The sequence below is a fragment of the Zootoca vivipara genome, chromosome 16, assembly GCF_963506605.1.
Source record: "Zootoca vivipara chromosome 16, rZooViv1.1, whole genome shotgun sequence".
Taxonomy (NCBI): domain Eukaryota; kingdom Metazoa; phylum Chordata; class Lepidosauria; order Squamata; family Lacertidae; genus Zootoca; species Zootoca vivipara.
In genome coordinates, this window is record NC_083291.1 from 39,925,391 (window position 1) to 39,947,737 (window position 22,347).

The window sequence follows — 22,347 nt, forward strand, 5'->3', positions numbered from 1 at the left end:
TTGTGCCCTCAATCTTTCCCAGCATCAGGGTCTTTTCCAGGGCATCAGCAGCAAAATTAATAATGGGATCCATATTACAGATGGGTGATAAAGGAGGGACGTTAGGTCTGAAAAGGTTTGAGATTACTGATTAAGGTTGCAAACCTAATCATGGCTACTCCCAGGCAAGTGGGGTGAGGATTGTAGCCTTGGAGGACTCATTTTCTGATAACCTTTTGGAAGAGGGCTAAAAGGTTATCCTGTACAGTCCCTCCTCCTTAAGTTACAGAGCTGTGAGCTTTGGTTTAACTCATTTTACCTCTTTACAAAGGTGCCTCAGCATGAAGTAAGCTGAGGCAGCAGCTGGACTGCAAGCTGGGGATCCTGACAGAGAAGGGCCCCAACCTTGCCCTGGCACATGGGCATATTTCTGCTGCTTAAGCACTACTGAATGGGAGGTCTGTGATGTGGCTGCATTCATTTAGAACAGGCATAGGCAACCTTGGCTCTCCAGATGTTTTGGAACTACAACTCCCATGATCCCTGACCACTGGACCTGTTAGCTAGGGATCATGGGAGTTGGTAGTTCAAAAACATCTGGAGAGCCAAGGTTGTGTATGCCTGATTTAGAAGGAGCTTGAGCAGGCATCCCCAAACTGCGGCCCTCCAGATGTTTTGGCCTACAACTCCCATGATCGCTAGCTAACAGGACAAGTGGTCAGGGATGATCCGGAGGGCCGAAGTTTGGGGATGCCTGAGCTTGAGTAAGGGAAGGGTCTGGTTAGATTGGGCTAGAAGGAGTAGGAACCTTCCTCTCTTTAGTTTAGGCATTCCCAAACTTCGGCCCTCCAGATGTTTTGGACTACAATTCCCATCATCCCTGACCACTTGTCCTGTTAGCTAGCGATCATGGGAGTTGTAGGCCAAAACATCTGGAGGGTCGCAGTTTGGGGATGCCTGCTTTAGTTGGTCTTTAAGGTGCTACTGAAGGAATTTTTTTATTTTACTTTGACCCAGACCAACACGGCTACCTACCTGTAACAAGAAAAAAATAATTACCTTAAATTAATTCCCTTTAAAAATAACCTTATAATTGCTGCTCCTGTTGTTTTGTATTTCTCCATGGGCGTATGGGCCCCTCCCACTTCCGCTTCGAGGGAAACCTCCGCATACAAAAAACACCCTTTCTCAGAAATTACTCCTCCTGCCAGAATTGCGCTGCTCTTCCACTTGCTCTACCGCCGGGGCGGAGACGAGCCTCCTGGACCACAAATCCCAGCATGATGCGCGCGAGGAGACCCCGCACTACATTTCCCGCCTTCCCCTAGGGCAGGTCCCGTGACCTAGGGCGCCTGGCCCAGCTGAGAGCAGAGGGAGCGGTGAGTGCTGCTGCTGCCGCCGCCCGACTACTGGCCTTCTCGCTGGCCTGCTTCTGTCCCTCCCGGCTGCCTCTTCCCTTCTGCCCCTGGGGTCCTGCTGCTGCTCCTGCCACCGCCCCACACCTGGGATGCCCCGCTGGCTCTTCCTCCCGCGGGTGGAGCGCATGGCGCTGGCAGAACACCCCCCCCCCGCGCGCGCGCGCGCGCCAGGCCGCTTCACAAACGGAGGGTTGCCGGTGGCGCCCGGCCCCGAGGGCTAGCTCGGCTGGGCCGGGCTAAGGCCTGATCCGAGCAGGAGGCAGCGGCGCTTCCGAAGGCCGGCTGCCGGGAACCGAGGGGCCGGGAGGGCCGGGCTGGGTTCGGCGCTGCTCACGGGCTCGGGTTTCCCGTAATGGGCACCCGGTTGGCCACTGTGAGAACGGGGCGCTGTGGGGCCCCCTTTGGCCTGATCCAGCGAGACTGTTCTCGGGTTCAAGGGTAGGAAAGGTGCACGTGCCAAAATTCATCCTCTCAAACCACTTTATTTTAAATGGCTTTTATCGCGGGTCGGCGGAGTGTGGGTGTGTTGAGGATATGGACATATTGCCGGGGTGCAACTAGAGAGCAATGATAGCAAGCGGAGCGGGGCAGATTGCCGCAGCTGTTGACTCTCATGCTTCTGCCCGCCGCCTTCCCGAGGCCTGTTGCTGAGCTTCAGTAGTTTGCCCCTCAACTGACAGAGGAGACGCTGGGTGGGTGACAGTGCCCTGGAGGGAACAGTGGCAGCATCAGTACTGCTAGGTTTACTATGTTGCCGACTGGCAAAACCCCACCACCATCTTCTGCGTGTCTTACAGCGTGGCTACAGTTGTGAAGTTGCTGTTTACTCTGTGTTATCCCATGTGTTCCAGATCCTAACCTTGGTTCCAAAAACAGGTCATCCCTTCAATTGCTGTGCCTCAAACTAAGTCCTGTATATTAGGTTCAGGGCACTAGCCCATCTAATCCAGCATCCTGTTCTCAAAGTGGCCAACTGGTTGCTTATGGGAAGCCTGCACAACCAGAGTGCAGCAGTATTCTCCCCATATGCAACTGTCTCCAGCAGTGGTGGCAGAATAACAGCCATTGTGGCTGGTGGCCATTGATAGGCTTCTCCTCCTCCAAAAGGGGAAACGCAGAATGAGGGCATCTGTACTGTAATCCAGCATTACCAGTTGCCACCAGGCATTGCCCACTCTGGCCTGTACATCCTCCTGATGCCTTCAGGCACCCATTGTGGTGACCTCCACATGTGGGACTCCCAGCTCCAGCCAGTATGGCCAATGGTCAGGAACGATGGGAGTTGTAACCCAACATACCCCTGCCTTTGAAAATCAGAACCACTGGAATAGGGGGATCCTGCCACAAACCAGAGTCTTGGTTGCTAGTATTCTGATGTGGCATTTGTGTTATTCACATCACCTTAGAATTTGACTCCATCCACCCCACACCCAGCTGGTGATAACCTGTCTTCATCCTCCTCTCTTTAGCTCCCTTCGTGGAATTGGAGCCCATCCCAGCCTGGCCTTAATTTCCTTACAGTTCACACTTGGAGTATTGGTCAGACTTGATAAAGAGGGTGATGGTATCTACGCTGGTCTAGAAATAAAAATATGACTAGCAGGAGGCAAGAGAGAGGCTTATCAAATCATGTAGCAAGAAAGGTGTTTCTTCATCTCCCAAGTTCTTCTCTCAGAACTTGAGAGAGCCATATGAGACATGATAGCGAAAAGGAACTTTCTGCTTCAGAGGCAGTATACTTTTGAATAGCAGGTACTAGTGATGAACAATGATGAGTGCCTGTTGCTTTCCTTTTTTCCTTTCTAAAATTTATTAAAAATGCATAAAATGGATACATACAAATGCAATAAAACAGAGAATACAGTGCAAAGCAAAACATAGTGTAACAACAGCAGTTCCAAAGCAGCTCAAAAAACCAGCCACAATGTGTTGATTAAAACCTGAGGAAATAAAATAGGTTTTTAACTACCTGCCTATATTATATGAAGCTGGTGCCAGGCAAATGTTATTTTACATGGTCTTAAAACATTGGCAGGCCATATAGGTTCTCCACAACAGGTTTGTGAGGCTGGTGGGAGAGCTTTACTTTCTTTTTCCTTATGTATAAAAAAGATACCAGGTTTCATCAAAGGTATTTTCCTTTATAACCCCATTTGCAACTCTTCTAAGCCCAGTTAGTTGTCCTGAACTAGCTGCATCCCAAATCACTGAACCACATCTCAAGGGGTAGCTGTTGCCTTCCTGGCTGGCTGGTGAGTTTCCCTGAAAAAGAATGTCACACTTGGGGGGGGGGAGGCACTCTGTGGCCCCTTGGTTAGGAATGTCCTTTGTACTCTTCATATGGAGAACTTTGTTCTGGTCTTCATCTCTATTATAGACTTGGTTGCCTGTGGCAAGAATTGCCTCCAGGCAATAGGACAATGAAGTCTTTTAAAGCAGAAAATAGTTTCAATTGTGCCACCCCCTTTCACACTATTGTAAACCACTTAGAGGCTATTGTAGTTAAGCAGCATACAAATTGTTTAAATAAGTAAGCAAAACATGTGGGCAGGCAGGTATACATGAGATATATTTGTAGGCAAGTTACAGTTTGAGAGTTTATTCACAAGATTGGCCTAACCAGCAAACAGGAGTAAAGTTGCAGAAAGGGGTGGGGGTGGGGGTTAATACTCCAACCTGTTGTAGAGGAAAAAGGAGGAGAAGAATTTGTCCCAAGGGCTTCATGGAACTTACTGCTTGTAGGTAACCCAGCTTGAGCCCTGCTGTTATAAGCATCCAGATTATTGGTTGTTGTAATGCTTCTTCTTTTGTACAGGGTTTCCTGTATCCATAGATGTATTGGCATCATGGAAGAGGTGGACAAGATCCTCATACATTCCCTTCGCTTCTCTGGGACGTAAGGCCATCTTTATGCTGTCTGTACTTCTTCATAGTGGTGGGTGGGTATGGTGAGAAGTCAGGTACTATGGTGCATGGTGTCCATAGGCAATCATGGGTTTGGTGGACAAAGGCAGAAAAGGGTTTGGAAGCATAATAATAATAATAATAATAATAATTTATTTATACTCCGCCCATCCGGCTGGGCTTCCCCAGCCACTCTGGGCGGCTTCCAACAAAATATTAAAATACAGTAATCCATCAAACATTAAAAGCTTCCCCAAACAGGGCTGCCTTCAGATGTCTTCTAAAAGTCTGGTGGTGGTGGTTCTCTTTGACATCTGATGGGAGGGCATTCCACAGGGCGGGTGCCAACACCGAGCAGGTCCTCTGCCTGGTTCCCTGTAACGTGGCTTCTCGCAGCGAGGGAACCGCCAGAAGGCCCTCGGTGCTGGACCTCAGTGTCCGGGTAGAATGATGGGGGTGGACCAAGATATACTGGACCAAGGCCGTTTAGGGCTTTAAAGGTCAGCACCAACACTTTGAATTGTGCTCGGAAACGTACTGGGAGCCAATGTAGGTCTTTCAAGACCGGTGTTATGTGGTCTCGGTGGCCGCTCCCAGTCACCAGTCTAGCTGCCGCATTCTGGATTAGTTGTAGTTTCCGGGTCACCTTCAAAGGTAGCCCCATGTAGAGCACATTGCAGTAGTCCAAGCAGGAGATAACCAGGGCATGTACCACTCTGGCAAGACAGTCTGCGGGCAGGTAGGGTCTCAGCCTGCGTACCAGATGAAGCTGGTAAGCAGTTGCCTTGAACACAGAATTGAGCTATGCCTCCATGAACAGCTGTGAGTCCAAAATGAGTCCCAGGCTGCGCACCTGGTCCTTCAGGGGCACAGTTACCCCATTCAGGACCAGGGAGTCCTCCACACACACACACACCACCTGTCCCTCCAAAACAGTACTTCTGTCTTGTCAGGATTCAACCTCAATCATGCAGGATTTGATGTAGGGGTGTAGGGTGGCTGGTTGCTGTCTCCTATGGGATTTCACAGACTTGGAGCCTAAAAAGCTGAAGTCAATTTCTAGAAATTCAGAATACTTTTCTTGCTGTGAACTCTAATAAAGCAAAGGCTGTGGTACAGGGAATGGGGTTTCCACAGGAGAGCTAATAGACCCAAAAGCTTATGCCAGGGATTTTTCTTAGGCCAGGCAAGAAATTAATTGGGGATAAACACTTATGGCTTTTGCTGTGTTCCATTGGCTCTTTGCTTTTGCTTTGGGAATCATCCTACAAGCTGCTTATTGGACAGGTGGTACAATGGCAGCAGAGTCTTAGCAGCAGAGGACAAATTGCAAAAAGTACGGCAGTTGGCAAGCCATTCCCTTGTTCTTCCTTCCAGGGATATCCCAGAGGAAGTGCAGAGCATCCGGGAGTTTACCACCGAGTTGATAGTTGAATCTGTTGTGCGATGTCTTCGTGTCATCAGTCCTTCTGTGGGGTCCAGCCTCTGCCACATCCTGCCTCCAGGGATGTCGGCTCGCTTCCGAATTGGCATGAGCCTAGCGCAAGCTTGCCAGGTAACTACAACTTAACCAGGGTGTGGATGCATTAAACATCTCTGAAAGTTTGTGCAGTGGTAGATAGTCTCTCATTAAGTGCCATGGGTTCTGAGCTTGAAGGTGTTGTGAGAAATCTGGTGTAGTTTAGATTTTTGTTTGCTGGAAATCTCAGATTTGATTTTTGGAAAAGCAAGCTTCTAGGCCTCATGGTGGAAAGTACATCCTTGTTAAAGGATCCAGAAGCGTACACATGTACACACACACGAACTACCAGAATAAAATGGCAAAATCAGCCATTACCAACAAGTTGTAAGAGTCAGCTGGACAAAAGACCATAATCAAGGCAACTGCTGAAATAGCTAAGCAGATGAAAAGGTATTTTTATTTTTTAAATATATTTATTGAATTTATATTCCACCCTATACCCAGAGGTCTCCAAGCAGTTCACAGAACAAAATCAAAATAGAAAATACAATATATATAATCAAAATAAAAATAACCCAATACCCCCCCCAAAAGAACCAGATTTTAAAAGGGCATAGGATGTCAATCAAATCAACCAATGGCCTGGTTAAAAAATGAACATTTTTGCTTGGTGCCTAAAGGTGTATAATGAAGGCTCCAGGTGCCACAGACAGGGGGCCACTGCAGAGAAGGCCCGTTCTTGTGTTGCCACCCTCTGGACCTCTCAAGGAGGAGGTAGATGCAGGAGGGTCTCAGAAAATGATTTCAGGGTCTGGGTAGGTTCATATGGAGAGAGGTGATCCTTGAGGTATTGCGGTCCTGAGCCTTAAAGCTTTATAGGTCAAAACCAGCACTTTGAATTGGGCCCGGAAACTAATTGGTAGCCAGTGCAGGATCAGTGTAATATGCTCAAACAGTCTTGCTCTGATGAGCAACCTGGCCACTGAATTCTGCACTAGCTGAAGTTTCTGAACCGTCTTCAGAGGCAGCCCTACATATAACGCATTGCAGTAATCTAACTGTGAGGTTACCAGAGCATAGACAACAGGGATAGTTGGCTACCCCACATAGGGGCGTAGCTGGGCCACCAGCTGAAGATGATGGAAGGCACTCGGGGCCACTGAGGCCACCAGAGCCTTGAGGCTCCATCTCTCTTGGAGCCGGGCACCAAACAGCCTCACTCCTTGCCTTTACCCAGCAGGCCACTCCCACTCTGCCCCACTGTGGGACTGACATGTTACTGAGTACCCCCAAGCTACAAACCTGCTTCAGAGGAAGTTTAACCCCATCAAGAGCAGGCGACCTCCCAGCCATTGGTCTAGGGAACCACCCACTAACAGTGCTTCAGTATTATCTGGATTGAATTTCAGTTTGTTGGCTCTCATCCAGTCCATTACCTAGGAAAGACACTGGTCCAGCACTTCCACTGCCTCACCTGCAGATGTAGAGGAGAAATAGAGCTGAGTGTCATCCGCATACTGCTGGCAACATACTCTGAACCTCTGGATAACCCCATCCAGGGGTTTCATGTAGATGTTAAACAACATAGGGGGTAGGATTGAGCCCTACGGAACCCCACACTGAAGGTTCCATGGGGCTGAAAAGCATTCCCCAAGCAACACCCTCTGGGAATGACCATCCAAGTAGGACTGGAACCACCACAAAGCATTGCCACCAAATCCCTAGTTCAGACAGCCGCTCCAGAAGGATACCATGGTTGATGGTATCAAAAGCCACTGAGAGGTAGAGGAGAATTAACAGGGACACATTTTCCCTGTCTCTCTCTCTCGACAGAGGTCATCATACAGGGCAACCAAAGCAATTTCTGTGCCCAAACCGGGCCTAAACCCTGATTGAAATGGATCCAGAAAATCAGTTTCTTCCAAAAGCACCTGGATCTGGTCTGCGACCCCTTGCCTCAGAACCTTGTCCAGGAAAGGGAGATTAGCAACGCTGGTGGTTAGTTATGTTTTCTGAATCCAGGGAAGGTTTCTTAAGGAGTGGTTTTACCACTGCCTCCTTCAAACAGGCAGGGACCTCCCCCTCTCATAAAGAGGCATTGATTGCTTCCAGGGCCGGCCCTAAGGCAAGGCTAGGTGGTGCAATGCGCCAGGGTGCTGGGCCACCCGGGGGGTGCCGCACTGCGCCCACCAGACAGCCACGCTGGGAAACGGGGGGGGCGGCACTGGAGGGATCTTCACACCACGGCGCCAGGGCGCCAGATATGCTTAAGACGACCCTGATAGCTTCCCTGGCCCAGTCAGCTGTTCCCTCCCTGCTGTTTTTTATCAGTCAAGAGGGGCAAGGGTCCAGAGCACAAATGGTCACCCTGACTGATCTGAGCACCATGACACTTTCTCCTTTGCCCATTACTACCCACCAAAGTTTAGATAGTGGGGAGAGACTTAGCAAGGTCTCATGCTGACTGCAGAGCTCTGGCAGGCTTTTGTGGAACTCCCCCCCCCCCCCCCAACAGAGCTTTGTAGCTAAACGTCAGTCAGCTAGCAGATAACAGACAGGATGGCCACATGGCCAACAGGTGTTTGAGTTTTGTGTCGTGTGTGTGTCTTACTTTTTCTTTTCTTGATAGTTCTTATTGAAAATAGGTTATGTTAACTGCTAGAAATATTTTTAATATCCATGGGACTCAGCAAGCAATTGCCAAGTTGTCTCTCATCATCCATTGTTGAGAACTAGTTGCACGGCATTACAGTTCACAAATAGCTTGATTTCGCACTGGCTTTCCATGATTTTGGACTGGCTTTCCATGGTCCTTTCCTGGACCGTGTTAGCTAGGCGGCCTCTTGAGGGTTCTCATGTGAGCACAAGCAGCTTGCAAGTCTGGACTGTTGCACTGAGAAAGCAGGACTCTTGGTCCCTTAACCTAGAGCAGTGATGGCGAACCTATGACACGCGTGTCAGATGTGACACGCAGAGCCCTCACTGCTGGCACGTGCCCCACCAGCCCATTCACGTTGTTGTTGTTGGTCCCCCCTCCATTTGTTCTTCTCTGCTAGAGCTTGTCTCAGCTGGTAGCCAGAGATTGTTTTTTTAAACCCTTTCTATGCTGTTTTTTCTGGCACTTTGGCAGACTATGTCGGTGCTGCATGTTAGTTCCAGCGAAGGTATTATTCATCATTTTTTTCTGTTCTCTTCCCCCCCCCTAAAAGCACAGCAGCTTTGGGGCATCCCCCCAAAAAAGCAAAGCAACTTTTGCAACCCCCCAAAAAACCTCCAAAACTTTAGTTAGCAGCTCCCCCAAAAAAGCTCAACAACTCTGGGCACTTTGTGATAAATAAGGCGTTTTTGGTTTGGTTTGGTTAAATAATTAATTTTTGGTTTATTAAATACAGTTATATATTACAATTATACATTTTTGTTATTTAAACTATAAATATCGCAAAATTATGGTTTTTTTCTTGAAGTGACACACCAGCTGAGTTATGCTCGGGTTTTTGGCGAATTTTGACACACCAAGCTCAAAAGGTTGCCCATCACTGACCTAGAGCCAGCTTGGAACACCTTTATTTTAAATGCTTCATCTCTTGGAGCCAGGCACCAAAGAGCCTCACTCCCCGCCTTCACCCAGCAGGGCACTCTCACTCTGCCCCACTGGGGAACTGACATGTTACTGTCCATCATTTAGGACCTGGGATATCAAGGGGAAGTTGGCTATCAGACCTTCTTGTACAGCAATGAGCCCGAAATCCGACGCCTCCTGCTCTTCCTGGTAGAGAAGCTCCCACGCGACGCCTCGGAGGATGCCACCCAGCCTGTGGGTATGGATGAAACTGGGCAAACACAAGTCCCGGGCACAGGGAGGCCAAGTGGTGGCAACCTCTCTAACCTGTTGTGTCCTTGCAGGCAAATCAACGACACTTCACAGAGCCATTGCTGCTGCCATCAAGGAGCAACTGGCTGTCCCCTGGGTACCCCCTGCCTGCCGTACCCCCCGCTTGCAGCTCTTACAGGTGTGCTTCCTCACCCCTCTTATTAGGTTAATGGTCCCACTCCTCGGGTTCATGGCTTCCTAAGCAAGATCTGTTGCTGAAATTTTATTTCTGAGGCTGTTGACTTCCTTAAAAATGAAAGCCTTTCCAGTCCTCGTGTTGTGGAGAAATGCAGGAAACCTTTGCAAAAGGTCATTGTGGATTTTGGGTTCATATGACTATCTAGTGTCTGGTCTGCACTGTTGGGGCTTTTTCCCTTGCCGATAAATTTTTCATACTCTGCAGAAACCCAAATACTGGCTTCTAAACAAACCATGCAAATTTCTATGCATCCATTATCTTAAACAAGATATTGATGTATTTTTCTTGTTGAGTATGTAAACTCCTCGAGTAAATAATTCATTTTATAACCCCACTCCTTGCCCCCTGTTTTATATTTCTCTTTCCAGGCCTCATCCCTGTAAACCCAGAACCTATTTCCTCTTACAGTGTTTCTTATCTTTCAGTGGGGTGAATGCTGTTTCAGACTCTTTCCCCCCCCCTTTATCCTTGCTAGGGTTCTTGCCTACTGAAGCGATTCCAAGCTCAACCCTTGGTCCTGCCTCGAGAGTCGGACCCCTTTTGGGGGAAGGTGCCCCCAGGTGAGTTTTGCCCTGTAGCTGGGTGGGGTGGGGGGTATATTCCTGTGTATAAGACTGCTTTTTAACCCAGGAAAATCTTCTCAAAAGTCGGGAATTGTCTTATACGCCGGGTTGTATTTCTTATACGGCGAGTATATCCTAAACTCTATATTTTAACTGGAAAAGTTGGGGGTCGTCTTATACGCCCAGTCGTCTTGTACGCCGGAATATACGGTAAGTAAAATGGAGGGCATGGAATGGCAGGTTTTCCCTGTTCTCCATTTATTTATTTATTTCCCCTTATTTCTGGGGTGCGGGGCTAGAGGCGGGGGCGGGGGAAGACCTCTAGCCCCGCACCCCAGAAATAAAGGGAAAAAAATAAATAAATGGAGAACAGGGGGAACCTGTTCTCTGTGTCGGGGGAGGCAGGTGAGAGGCGGCGGGGGACGGAGCCGAATCGCAGCGGGCACTGCTTGCCCCCGCCTGTCTTCCCCGAGCCAAGGGGAAGACAAGCAGGGGCAGCCGCCGCACCGCCGCGTTTCGCCTCCGTCCCCCCTGGCAAAGGAAGATTAGCTGTCAGCTTCCCTCGCTGACAGCTGATCTTCCTTTGCCGCTTTCTATGGCCGTGCTTCGTAAGCCGAAGCGGCGGTCATAGAAAATTTTGTCGTCTTACGAATGCCTCGCGCAACGCAAAACTCTTTCGTCTAGTGAGTTTTTCGTTGTGCGAGGCATTCGTAAAGCGAGGCACCACTGTATAGGTAAACCTATTCAATTATCATCATGGGGAAAATTATGGAAACAGAGTTGGAGATTCACAGCTTGCGAGGCGATAAAGGAAAACTTGTTAAAGATGTTTTACAGATGGTATTTAACACCAAGCAAAATATACAAAATGTATAAAACAAAATAAAAAATGTGTTGGAGGTGCAACCAAGTAGAGGGGACGCTACTACATATGTGGACCTGTGGCAAAATGAAGGGCTTTTGGCATATGGTATATGAAGAGCTAAAGAAAACATTTAAACAAACCCTTGTTTAAAAAAACAGAAGCTTTTTTATTGGGTATACTAGATTCAGATATCGCTAGGGAAAACAAGAAAATATTCCGTTATGCAACGATGGCAGCGAGAACCCTAACTGCAAAAAAATGGAAAAATGAGACAGCACCAACAAAAAAAGAATGGCAAGAAAAATTATTTGATTACATTGAATTGGCCAGAATGACAGATGCAATTAGGGGTCTGTCTAAACCAAAAAACATTTTATCTCTAGAATCCCGAGAGTAAGTTCTGCTGAGTCCAGTGGTCCTTAGTCCCAAGTTAGTGCACATAGGATTACAGTGTAAAGGCCTGTGAACGCCCCATAAACCTCTGGGAGCCCTTGAAAAGCCCTTTAAAAAAGCCAGCAGCACTTACCAGACTGGCATGAATGGTGGCAGTGGTGGCTCTCAATCTTTGACAACACTGGGGGATTATGTGGAAACAACAAGGCAGGTAGACCAGTCCCCCAAAGTGCTTGGCTGTGGGGCAGATTCACTTGTTGCTGGTGGTATCTTACTCTTTTGGGGCTGTTTTTGCCCTTTTCATGGTTTAAATTGATTTATAAAATTATTTCCCAGCACCACATGTATATGTGGTCATGCGTGAGTTGAATGCGTGTAAGTGGGGAAACAGGACACGGGTGGCGCTGTGGCTTAAACCACTGAGCCTAGGGCTTGCCGATCAGAAGGTCGGCGGTTTGAATCCCCGCGACGGGGTGAGCTCCCGTTGCTCAGTCCCAGCTCCTGCCAACCTAGCAGTTCGAAAGCATGTCAAAGTGCAAATAGATAAATAGGTACCGCTCTGGCGGGAAGGTAAACGGTGTTTCCGTGTGCTGCTCTGGTTCGCCAGAAGCGGCTTTGTCATGCTGGCCACATAACCTGGAAGCTGTATGCCGGCTCCCTCGGCCAATAACACGAAATGAGCGTGCAACCCCAGAGTCGGTCACGACTGGACCTAATGGTCAGGGGTCCCTTTACCTTTAAGTGGGGAAACACCTGTAAATTCCTTTCTCTATAAACACATAATTTTTGGTCCAATTCACCATTTCTGAATGAGGAACCTGGAGCAGGCTGCTGAGTGCAGGACTTGCAGGCCTCCTCCTGGATTAAGAAAGGGGAGGAAAGTTGCTCTTCCAACATTTGGCTCAACTTGATTGACCCCAAAGCAGGGGCTGGGGCTAACCAGTGTGTGGCAGTGTAACTGGCCTCATCCTCTTCTCCCTAGAAAGGAAAGAGTTCTTTGTCAAGTTCCTGCCCCCCGTCTCAGCCCAGCTGTCCCAACCTGCATCCTTGCTGCCATCCCTGTTGGAGCTGAATACGGCTGAGCTGAGCACAGCCCAAGACTGGGAGAACGAGTGGAGGAGCCAAGGCCTTGGATCACGGATGACTCCGGAGGTGGGCACAGCGGGTGGCACTCGGCCTGTTTATCCTGACTCGGTGGCTGGTGGCAGCAGCATGGCGATGATAGTTTGCATTGGCTGCCCTCTGAGGAAGGGTAGTGCCCTGTGTTGTTCAGGGTGTGGGTGAGGCCAGAAAAATGGTGACTTGACCACCTTAGGGATTCATGGAAGAAATGCATCTGAATCAGGAATCTGCAGGTGTGGAGCTCATTCTCTTTGCTATTACATGGTGGTCGTTGTAACACTCTAAAGTCACATCAGAAGTGGGGTCCTCTGTCTGAGTTTCCTTTCTTCCATCATGTTTGGGTTGTCTTTTGTTCCCTCCCTGACACCCACATCTCTTGAGAGGAGAGGAGAAACTGCGTCTAGAGAAAGGATGGCCTTCCAGGTGTGTCTGGACTGCAGCTCCCATCATCCCTGATCATTGGCCATGTGGGCTAGGGTTGATGGGAGTTTGTTGTTGTTGTTTAGTCGTTTAGTCGTGTCCGACTCTTCGTGACCCCATGGACCATAGCATGCCAGGCACTCCTGTCTTGCACTGCCTCCCGCAGTTTGGTCAAACTCATGTGAGTAGCTTCGAGAACACTGTCCAACCATCTCGTCCTCTGTCGTCCCCTTCTCCTAGTGCCCTCAATCTTTCCCAGCATCAGAATCTTTTCCAAGGATTCTTCTCTTCTCATGATGGGAGTTAGAGTCCAACAACACCCATCTGTGGTGTAGAGCACAAGTTGTTTGAGCTACTCTTATTACTTGCTCTGGTAAGCAGGGGCAAGCAAATAGGAGAACTACGACACATACGTACACACACTCCAATTCAGTCCAGTCCTGCTGCTTTGCACTTTGGGGACTTGGGAGGAGCTATGCTTCCTCTTTACCATTTAGCTATTGATGGAATATTTTTTCATCTTCCTGCTTACCCTGCTTGCCTCTTGAGCACACCTCAAAGGAGCTGCAGTAGCCTGACCCAACACTCATCTCCCCTCAGCAGAACATGCCCACATTGAGGCGCTGGAGAGAGTGGTTTGTGGAATGATCTGAAGGCCACAGGGATAGGTGGAGCCCTGGTTTTCTGCATGGCAAGAAGGAGATGCTACTTCTTGGTTGGTCTGGAGTTCTGTGGGGAGGTCTGTCTAGGATACGACATACAAAACTAGTGCCACTTTTAATAAGACACCAAAGCAAGAGGCTCAGGGAAACTGCTGCAAGTCTGGCAGTCCTCCCCTCACATCGGCTCCATTGCAAATGGGGATATTCTCCAACCCAATTTTTCAAAATGAATGCAAAACATTCTAGAAAAAATATATAACGGTGAGCAGAAAGTGCAGTGGTAGATCTTGTGTGTCCGCCCCCTACATTAGATATTTTTTCCTCTTCCTCCTTTTAGTCCAGGAATTTCTGGTCATTATAGAAGAGAGGTTTCTGAATGTTCTCCCAACTAGGAGAAATGGAGCCTGTGAAGTCAGCTTCCCTTAGGTTGAGAGACCTTTAGAGATCCCACCCCTGACTTCAGACAAGAAGAAGGGAAGTAGCAATCTTATATCTTCCTGCCTCCACTGCACACTCAGATAATTGTCCTTCTGCGAGGTTCTTCAAAATGTGTGGAATGCCTTCCTGCATGCCTGAGTTTTCTGAAAGGACCATCCGCATTCCAAAGTCTGGATCTAACCAGAGATGTTACGGTTTGGACTTGGTAGATGGGAATAGAATCCACTCGCCCTGATCCCAGTTGAGGTGGTTTATGTTCCCAAGATTATTTGCTTGCCCCTCCCCACCCTGTCTCCAGTCTGCACTGCCATATCCTGCCCCTTATTTCCCTTTGCCCTTCCCTCAGGAATACCGCCAATGGAAGCGTCAGCGGCTGCAGCGGCGCCTCCTGGACCAGTTCCGGCAGGCATCTCCTCGTGCTGGGCCTGCCCACCAAGGAACAGCCCATGACCTGATTCAGCTCCTGGGTGCTTTTGGTGCTGGCCATGAGAATGCTGGGGCTCTGGCTAAGGGCTCTCGCTTCACCCACACTCAGCACTTGGCCTATAAGCAGGTATGAAGGGGAATGGGAAGAGCATATGATTTTGGCCTAGAATGGTGGGGACAGGCTTAAGACACAACAACAATAACAACGCTTTTTTGGATCAAAGTGATTTGAGTTATTCAGCAGCACCAGCTGAAGAATCTCATTTGTTGAGGTAGGGGAGCAAGCAAGGAGGGTGGAGCATGCAGGGGAACAGGTAATGGTCTATGATTACTCTCTGTTTGGTCTCCCAACAGGAGGCAGAATCGCCAGTGCAAGTGGAAACATTGCCAATGTCCCGGACATCAGAACAGGTAAACCAAAGAGGGAGAGCTCTGGTTATGGTGCTGGCACTGGTGAGAGCCAGTTCTGTTTGCCTAAAAGCAAGAGCCCAGATGGGGGAGGGGATTTTGGCTAAAAAACATTGGGGTGTGTGTGTGCTTTATGCCGTCTCATTCTGCTTTTTGAATTAATAAAAACTGCCTGTGTGTGCACACAGGCAAGGGGGTACATGGGAGGTGATGGTCTCTTAGGTATATTGGGTCTGAAGCTGCTTTGGGGTTTTATTGCCATCATCTTGAATTGTGCTACAAAGAGAACAGGAAGTCAGTGCAGATGTTGGGAGTCCTCATGTCACATATTGTCAGCAGCTTGCAATTGGTGGCAGGAGCTGTTGAAATAACTTGGTGAACACATCCAACAAAGTTAATTTGAATCTTCTTTTTAAAATAATAGGACCATGATTTCCTCTTAGAATCTTCTTTTTGAATTCTTATAATTCTGATACTCTGCAAAGAGTGGCAGCTTTACAAATCCTTTGCTAATAAAATGACTTGAAACATTTGTCTGCCCCCTTCTTCCAGACATTCATCTTTGCAAGAATAACGTCTTTAAGATCTTCACACCACAGCTGATCAATCCTGCAGCATTTGTTTGCATCTTGTCAGCAGGGGGGCCTTTTTACTTTAATCCAAATTGTCCAAATTTGGATTTGGGGGGGATCTGCAGCAAAATGCAGCTGTTAAACAAGGAAGACTCATGGTGGGTTTTTGCAGCCTAGGGCCCTGCTTCTTTGACCGCTATGCAGAGATCTTCACCTCCACCAGACACTTGTTTCGGCATTAACAGGCTTCTGTGGGGTCATGCACCTCCATTATAACCAAAGGGTCAAGAGGGCAACTTGCCTGTCACCCCCTTTTTTCCCACCAGAGTGGGCTCTGTGGTGGGTTGTTGTGGTTTTACATGGAGGAAAAGTGGGTGTGGGTGTGAGTGTTTTGTCTCAATGCCTTTTGTTGTGCATGTGTGTTTCCTAATTGTGTGTGGGTGTGTTGTGTGAATATCTTTTATTCACACATCACCATCATCACCCAGAATAGAGGCAATTATTGGAACAGGGAACTGGATATGCCAAAAAGCCTGTCATATACTTTTGATGAAGGGTGGTTAAGGAATTTCAAATATATAAAAAAGAAATTATGCTTGTAATAAGAGATGGGTTGAGCTGTATTTTTGCATAAACGCAGGGTTTATTAAGACAGGATTCCAGCTCTGATTCCTCAAGCATCCCTTCCCCCACGTTACCGTCTCCTCACCCCCCTTCCCCCCAGGACTTAAGGGAACATCAGGCAACAGAACTGGAAGCTTTGGAAGGTGAACTGGGCCATCTCATGGAGCAGATTGAGGCGCTTGAAGGCCAGATAGCCACACTGGGATTGACTCTCACACAGGTGAGAAGAACCAGTTGGGGGGTGGCAGCACCACTGTCTGGCTGAGCCCCGCCAGCTAAAGGGCCTCTAGGACCCCCTTCTGGCTCTCAGTGGCACTTGCAGCACATCTAGCAGAAGAAAAGCTGGTGGACTCCCAAGGCCCTGATGGGGCATGGTCTCCAGAATGAGCTGTCTAAAGGTTTGTGGGTGGCAGAGTGGGAGAAATATAGCTTTAGCCCATGGGGCAGATCTCCTGAGGAAGCTCCTCTGAAGCAAGTGGGAGCTGCGCAAGGACACCACGCTGTTCTTGGGTGCCTGCCCCCTCCCCCGTTTGGCCTTCACCTTGGGTCAGTTCTGAGGGGGATCCATTTCTTTTCCAGGTGGAAGGGGAGGTGCGGCAGCGGCAGCTGGGAGTGGCAGAGCGGGACCAGGTGCTGCGGGTGAAGAGGTGTGCTGTGCAGCTTCTTCCCGATGCAGAGAACAACATGGCTAAGCTGCAGGTAAGGGGCCAGGCAAGAGGAGGGCCATTGCTTGGGAGTGGAGCAGCCAGGAATGAAGAGGCTGCAGAGGGTGGGGGTGCTTGCTGGAGTTTCCATAGGGACCATTGAGAAAGGTTTTAGAAACCTACAGGTGGTTCGGTGGCAGGATGCTTGGTAAAGGGGAGGCAACAGATGGGTGTGGACATGGGTGGAAGAGGCTGTAGTTGTAAGGGTTTGGTGTGAGTGTAGAGTGTCTTAACTGCTATCTCCTAGAATGGCATTGAACATTACATAGCAGATAGTTGGAAGGTGAGAGAGCCCAGGAGGCTTAGAATCTCAGGTTCACTTTTGATCTCCTGCAGGTGGTGGTGGAGAGCAGTGCACAGCGGGTCATCCAGCTGGCTGCCCAGTGGGAGAAGCACCGGGTGCCTCTGATCCAGGAGTTCCGGGAGCTCAAGGCCCTCCAGGACTCCAAGGAGGTGACGCAAGCGAAAGGGTGTGAGGAGTCCTTCCAAGGGCTGGGAGGGAGCCTCGGCAGCCGTGACACTCTCTTGTCTGCTCCTCTTTGCAGCTGGAATCATCACAGCGCCTGTCCGAGATCAGGGAGCTGCATGAACGGATCCGATCTGCCGCAGATGAAGCGAAGCGCAAGGATGATCTCTACAAACAGCTGGTTAGTGACATGTCTTAGGGTGCAGGGCTCCTGGCAAAGATCGGTATGCACAAAGAGATTTATGGTGCGTTGCTTCTTGTGCGGTGATTATTTCACAGAGAATGAATACAGTGGTACCTCTGGTTACAGACGCTTCAGGTTACAAACTCTGCTAACCCAGAAATAGTACCTCAGGTTAAGAACTTTGCTTCAGGGATGAGAACAGAAATCATGCTCCGGCGGTGTGGTGGCAGCGGGAGGCCCCATTAGCTAAAGTGGTGCTTCAGGTTAAGAACAGTTTCAGGTTAAGAACGGACCTCCGGAATGAATTAAGTTCTTAACCAGAGGTACCACTGTAATGAGAATCCTTTCCCCACTCCACATTTTACTGTTTCTCTGTAATTGGGATATATTTGCTAACTTTAAATGGGTGACAGTTTCTCAGAAAATTTCTTACAACCACCAGTACTGCTGAGAGGACTCGCCTGTTTCATAAGTCAATTTGTTAACTTATGCTAGTTACAATTCAAGCTGGCCTCATTGAACAGGTAAACCTGTGTCCAGGCTACATCACATTATGGAACACTCCCTCATTAAAAAAACAAAAACAAAATCCTGCCCATTGAAGACTAGCATGCCTGAGGGAACTAGCCTAGCATTACCCCTTGCATGTTAGTTTTCTTTGTGCAGGGATTTGTTGTGTGAATGGAGGAGCATTTGGTCATGGTGTAGTCCAGACACACGTTTTCCACCTCAAGTGAGTACTGAGCCTCTGCACAGTGGGATGGGGCTTAGGGGTAGAACCTCCTTAGCCTCTTCCAAGAGCCCCTTTACCGTTTGCACATTCGTCTGCTTGTTGTAACCCAGTCCCATTCCTGCTTTCCACTCTTTGTCTCCAGCTTATGGAGCTGGAATCCCTTCCCAGGGATGTCTCTCGCTCTGCCTATACCCAACGCATCCTAGAAATTGTTGGCAATATTCGTAAGCAGAAGGAGGAGATCACAAAGGTAAACCAATGGGTACCTGTGAAGTTCTTTCTCAAGCCTTGCCTTATGTCACTGTACACAGGCGATAGCCCTGTGGGATGAGCCCATGGCAGACAGCTGGTGGGGAAGACTGAACATTTCAGGGGTCCTTTCATATTAAAAACAGGGGTGACATTATTTGCACGTACATAACATTTAATGTCAAGGAAAAAGTTGTCCTAACCTAGTTTGAATGTGCAAATAGTAGTGAGTAGTGAGCTTTCACATTTTGTCTCAAATGCAGTACTTTTCCATGATGGATCCTCACACTTTTAAGCTCAGAGTCATCAAGCTGAGATAGCTCAGTTGGTGGAGCAGAGCTTTCCAAACTTTTTCATGTTGGTGACACTTTTTAGACATGCATCATTTCAGAACACAGTACCAGTTTTACTAGCAAACTGGAGGTTAAACTAACTCCTTATAATATTGTTTGCAAGACACACCTACACACTGCAGCTGACACACTAATGTGCTGCAACACAGTTTGGAAAGCTCTGCAGTAGAGCCTGAGACTCTTAATCTCAGGGTCATGGGTTCAAGCCCCACATTGGGCAAAAGATTCATGCATTGCAGGGGGTTGGACTAGATGATTCTCAACCCTACAATTCTCTGATTCTATGTGATGCATATAAAATATAGCCATTTTTTAAAAAACCTCCAAAATAAAGCTTCTATGTCTTTGCTACTAGGAGGGAAAATGTTCTTTTCTAGCTGTAACTGTGAGCCACAGGATTTGACAAAACATTTCCTCTTGCCCAGTTAGAATCATAGAATCATAGAGTTGGAAGAGACCACAAAGGCCATCCAGTCCAACCCTCTGCCAAGCAGGAAACACCATCAAAACATTCCTGACAAGCCTCTGCTTAAAGACCTCCAAAGAAGGAGACTCCACCACACTCCTTGGCAGCAAATTCCACTGCCAAACAGCTCTTACTGTCAGGAAGTTCTTCCTAATGTTTAGGTGGAATCTTCTTTCTTGTAGTTTGAATCCATTGCTCCGTGTCCGCTTCTCTGGAGCAGCAGAAAACAACCTTCTCTCTCCTCTATATGACATCCTTTTATCTATATATAAAAAAATGTTCCCACTGCATGCGCGGATGTCTCAGCCTTGCACCGTAACCGCTGAACCGAATTGCATCAAATTAGGACAAAGCGTACCTTGCCCATCAGGGAGGGATCTAGCATAAAATTTTTATCAAAAAACCACACCTTTCACACCTAAAATAATGATTAAACACACAAAAAGTGGTGCCCAAATTATACATCACCAGCAGAAGCTCTGAAGACTCCAGCAGCATCAAATAGAAAGGCAGATCACCGAGGGCGGGGCTTATTTGTTACGTCATCAACCACCATCCAACAACCGGCAAAACGGCCATTCCACCTCCCAAGCCCAAGCCCAAAGCCTCTCCCGGCAGCTGCATTATAAACGCCTGGCAGCATTAGGCATTTTAAAAGGATGCCACTACTGCCTTCAATTGGTACTAGGACAAGGGACCCTTGCAATCCCACGGGGCCTGTGAACTCTCATAGCCGATATGTGTGTGTCTGATCATGTGAAGATGGTGGCCCTCAGCAGCATTTCCCTGTGTCAGTGATGATCCTGTCATGCAGGCAACCAGCAGGAGCCCATCTATGCTGACCACAAGTACTTTCCCTCACCCCAAGGACAGAACCAGCTGTTAGTTTACAGCCTGTTGTTGTTACCGCTGTTGTTATCTGTCTTTGTTCCTGAGTTTGAGTTTTCAACCTACAGTATTAATAGTCTCCATTTTCTAATGCCTGCTATTTGTGCTTCTCAAGATCTTGTCAGATACCAAGGAGCTCCAGAAGGAGATCAATGGCCTCACTGGGAAGGTAGACCGGACCTTTGCTGTCACTGATGAGCTGGTTTTTAAGGTGAAGGCAAGGGATCAGATTTCGGGGGGGGGGGGAGGGAGGGAGAGCAGCGCTTTGGCTGACCTTCCAGTTGCTAACTTTCCCATCCCTCCCTTCTGCATTCTTTCTTTCTGCAGGATGCCAAACGCGACGAGGCTGTGAGGAAGGCATATAAATATTTGGCAGCACTGCACGAGGTAAGCTTCAGCAGCAATATATTATTTCATATATAGATATAGAGCTGCAGTTAGTGCTACATCCCTTTCCAGCTGACTCTGACTCTTCCTCTCCCCTAGAACTGCGGTCAACTGATTCAGACTATTGAGGACACGGGTACCATCCTGCGGGAGATCCGGGACTTAGAGGAGCAGGTGAGGCCTGCCAGAAAGTGGGTGGAAACATGTAAACGTTTGCCACTGTCTTGCAGTAATCTGAACTTCTGTGTGGAGGAAATTGTTTCAGAAATTGGGGTACTAGGAAATATATTTTAACAACTCCCTCTTTAGAACTAAAAATGCAGCTGCCAAACATGGACACCTGTCCCTCTGTTCTCGTTTCTAGTCATGCTTTCTCTCCTGCTTCCTTACCACCCCCCCTGTGCCGAAAGCTTGCAAATTCTGCCATCTTTCCTTTTGATTTTTTAAAATTAATTTTTAAACTTGGGGGTTCTGATCTCACCCACTCAGAAGTTGAGATTTCAATCTAGAAAGAGGAACATTTCATGCCTGCCCTGCAAGCAGGAAGTTTGGGTGCCTGAACATATTTCCTGTGGACAGGATGTGAGACCTCAGTGGCCTCCAAATCTGTGTCTTTCTCCCACTTTCCCATGAGTAGGAATAGCCCTCCTCCATCTTGCCAATCACACCTGCCACGTGCACGATGTACCTTCCTAGATTAATGCTGCAGTCTTATTCACATGATATGCATGAGGTGTGTGTGTGGGGGGGTGTTTTAAGCATTACCAGGTTTAGCAGGCAAACTTGGTTCAGCACTCAAGCAGAAATTAGTGGTGTGGGGTTTTTTAAAGATCCCCTTAACACTTGCTTTATTTAAAAATATTTATAGGCTCCCATTCCGAATGCAACTCTTACATAGCACAACAGAGATACCATCATAAAACAATAGTTCTCCCTGCTGAACACTGTTACCCATTCACAAAATAAAATGTCTCTCTTTCCCCAGATTGAGAGTGAAACAAGCAAGAAAACCCTGAGCAATTTGGAGAGGATTCTGAGTGACTACCGGGCCATGAAGCAGGAGAACGCAGCACTGCTTAGCCGTACCCGAGAGACGTGAAGCCCCCTTCCCCTGGTGGGGTACCTGACCTCTTTTTAAATCAAGACTTTGCTGTGGCTCCATCAAGGGGCCCAGGGAGTATAAGCAGGGCTCATCCTTCCAGGCTCTGCCTGCGTTGCAAGTTGCCTAAAACCAAGCCAAAGTGCAGCACATTTTGAGGCGGAGGGTGGGATTGGTCCCTAGTGCCATTTTTCTGACATAGATTGTATATTGGAGAAGTAGATGTGGGGAGTAATTGTTTCCTCCATTTATTATATCCAAGCAAACCTATCGTCTTCTCAAAAACCAATAAAATCTCTCTCTTTTTGCAGCGTACTTGTGCTGGCTGCATGTGCAGTAACATTGGGGGGGGGGCGTTACAGAGGAGGCTTACATAGTTTGCCATTTCCCCCCTCCCGTCTCTGGATTTGATCTTTTTGCAATATTGCTTTCTTGTCTGGCTCAGCTGTGGGTTGTGTGTGAGGAAAGCTGGTGGGTAGAAGCCTGCTTGAT

General features: G+C 48.2%; 1 protein-coding gene across 7 annotated transcripts; it reads left to right on the forward strand.

Annotated features, from left to right (window-relative positions):
* Positions 1-1,194: 1,194 nt before the first annotated feature.
* On the forward strand, positions 1,195-22,161 carry CCDC22 (coiled-coil domain containing 22). Of its 7 annotated transcripts, none has more exons than XM_060269073.1 (19): positions 1,195-1,358; positions 2,195-3,649; positions 4,213-4,293; positions 5,679-5,856; positions 9,449-9,581; positions 9,667-9,773; positions 10,309-10,393; positions 12,637-12,806; positions 14,643-14,849; positions 15,077-15,133; positions 16,427-16,546; positions 16,906-17,025; positions 17,367-17,483; positions 17,576-17,677; positions 18,556-18,663; positions 20,485-20,580; positions 20,697-20,756; positions 20,856-20,930; positions 21,742-22,161. In XM_060269073.1, the coding sequence occupies exons 3-19, from the start codon at positions 4,244-4,246 to the stop codon at positions 21,853-21,855; spliced, it is 1,899 nt and encodes a 632-aa protein (XP_060125056.1). In that variant the 5' UTR covers positions 1,195-1,358; positions 2,195-3,649; positions 4,213-4,243; the 3' UTR covers positions 21,856-22,161. The 7 variants fall into 7 exon arrangements, with proteins under 7 accessions (XP_060125056.1, XP_034996511.1, XP_060125057.1 ...); XM_035140620.2 differs by having other exon boundaries at positions 2,195-2,273; XM_060269074.1 differs by having other exon boundaries at positions 2,249-2,273.
* Positions 22,162-22,347: the final 186 nt, after the last annotated feature.

Coding starts and splice junctions, on each gene's coding strand:
- CCDC22 (XM_060269071.1), top strand. CDS start 4,193: ATGCTTCTTCTTTTGTACAGGGTTTCCTGTATCCATAGATGTATTGGC. Junction 9,582..9,666: donor GGATGCCACCCAGCCTGTGG/GTATGGATGAAA, acceptor GTGTCCTTGCAG/GCAAATCAACGACACTTCAC. Junction 14,850..15,076: donor AGCACTTGGCCTATAAGCAG/GTATGAAGGGGA, acceptor GTCTCCCAACAG/GAGGCAGAATCGCCAGTGCA.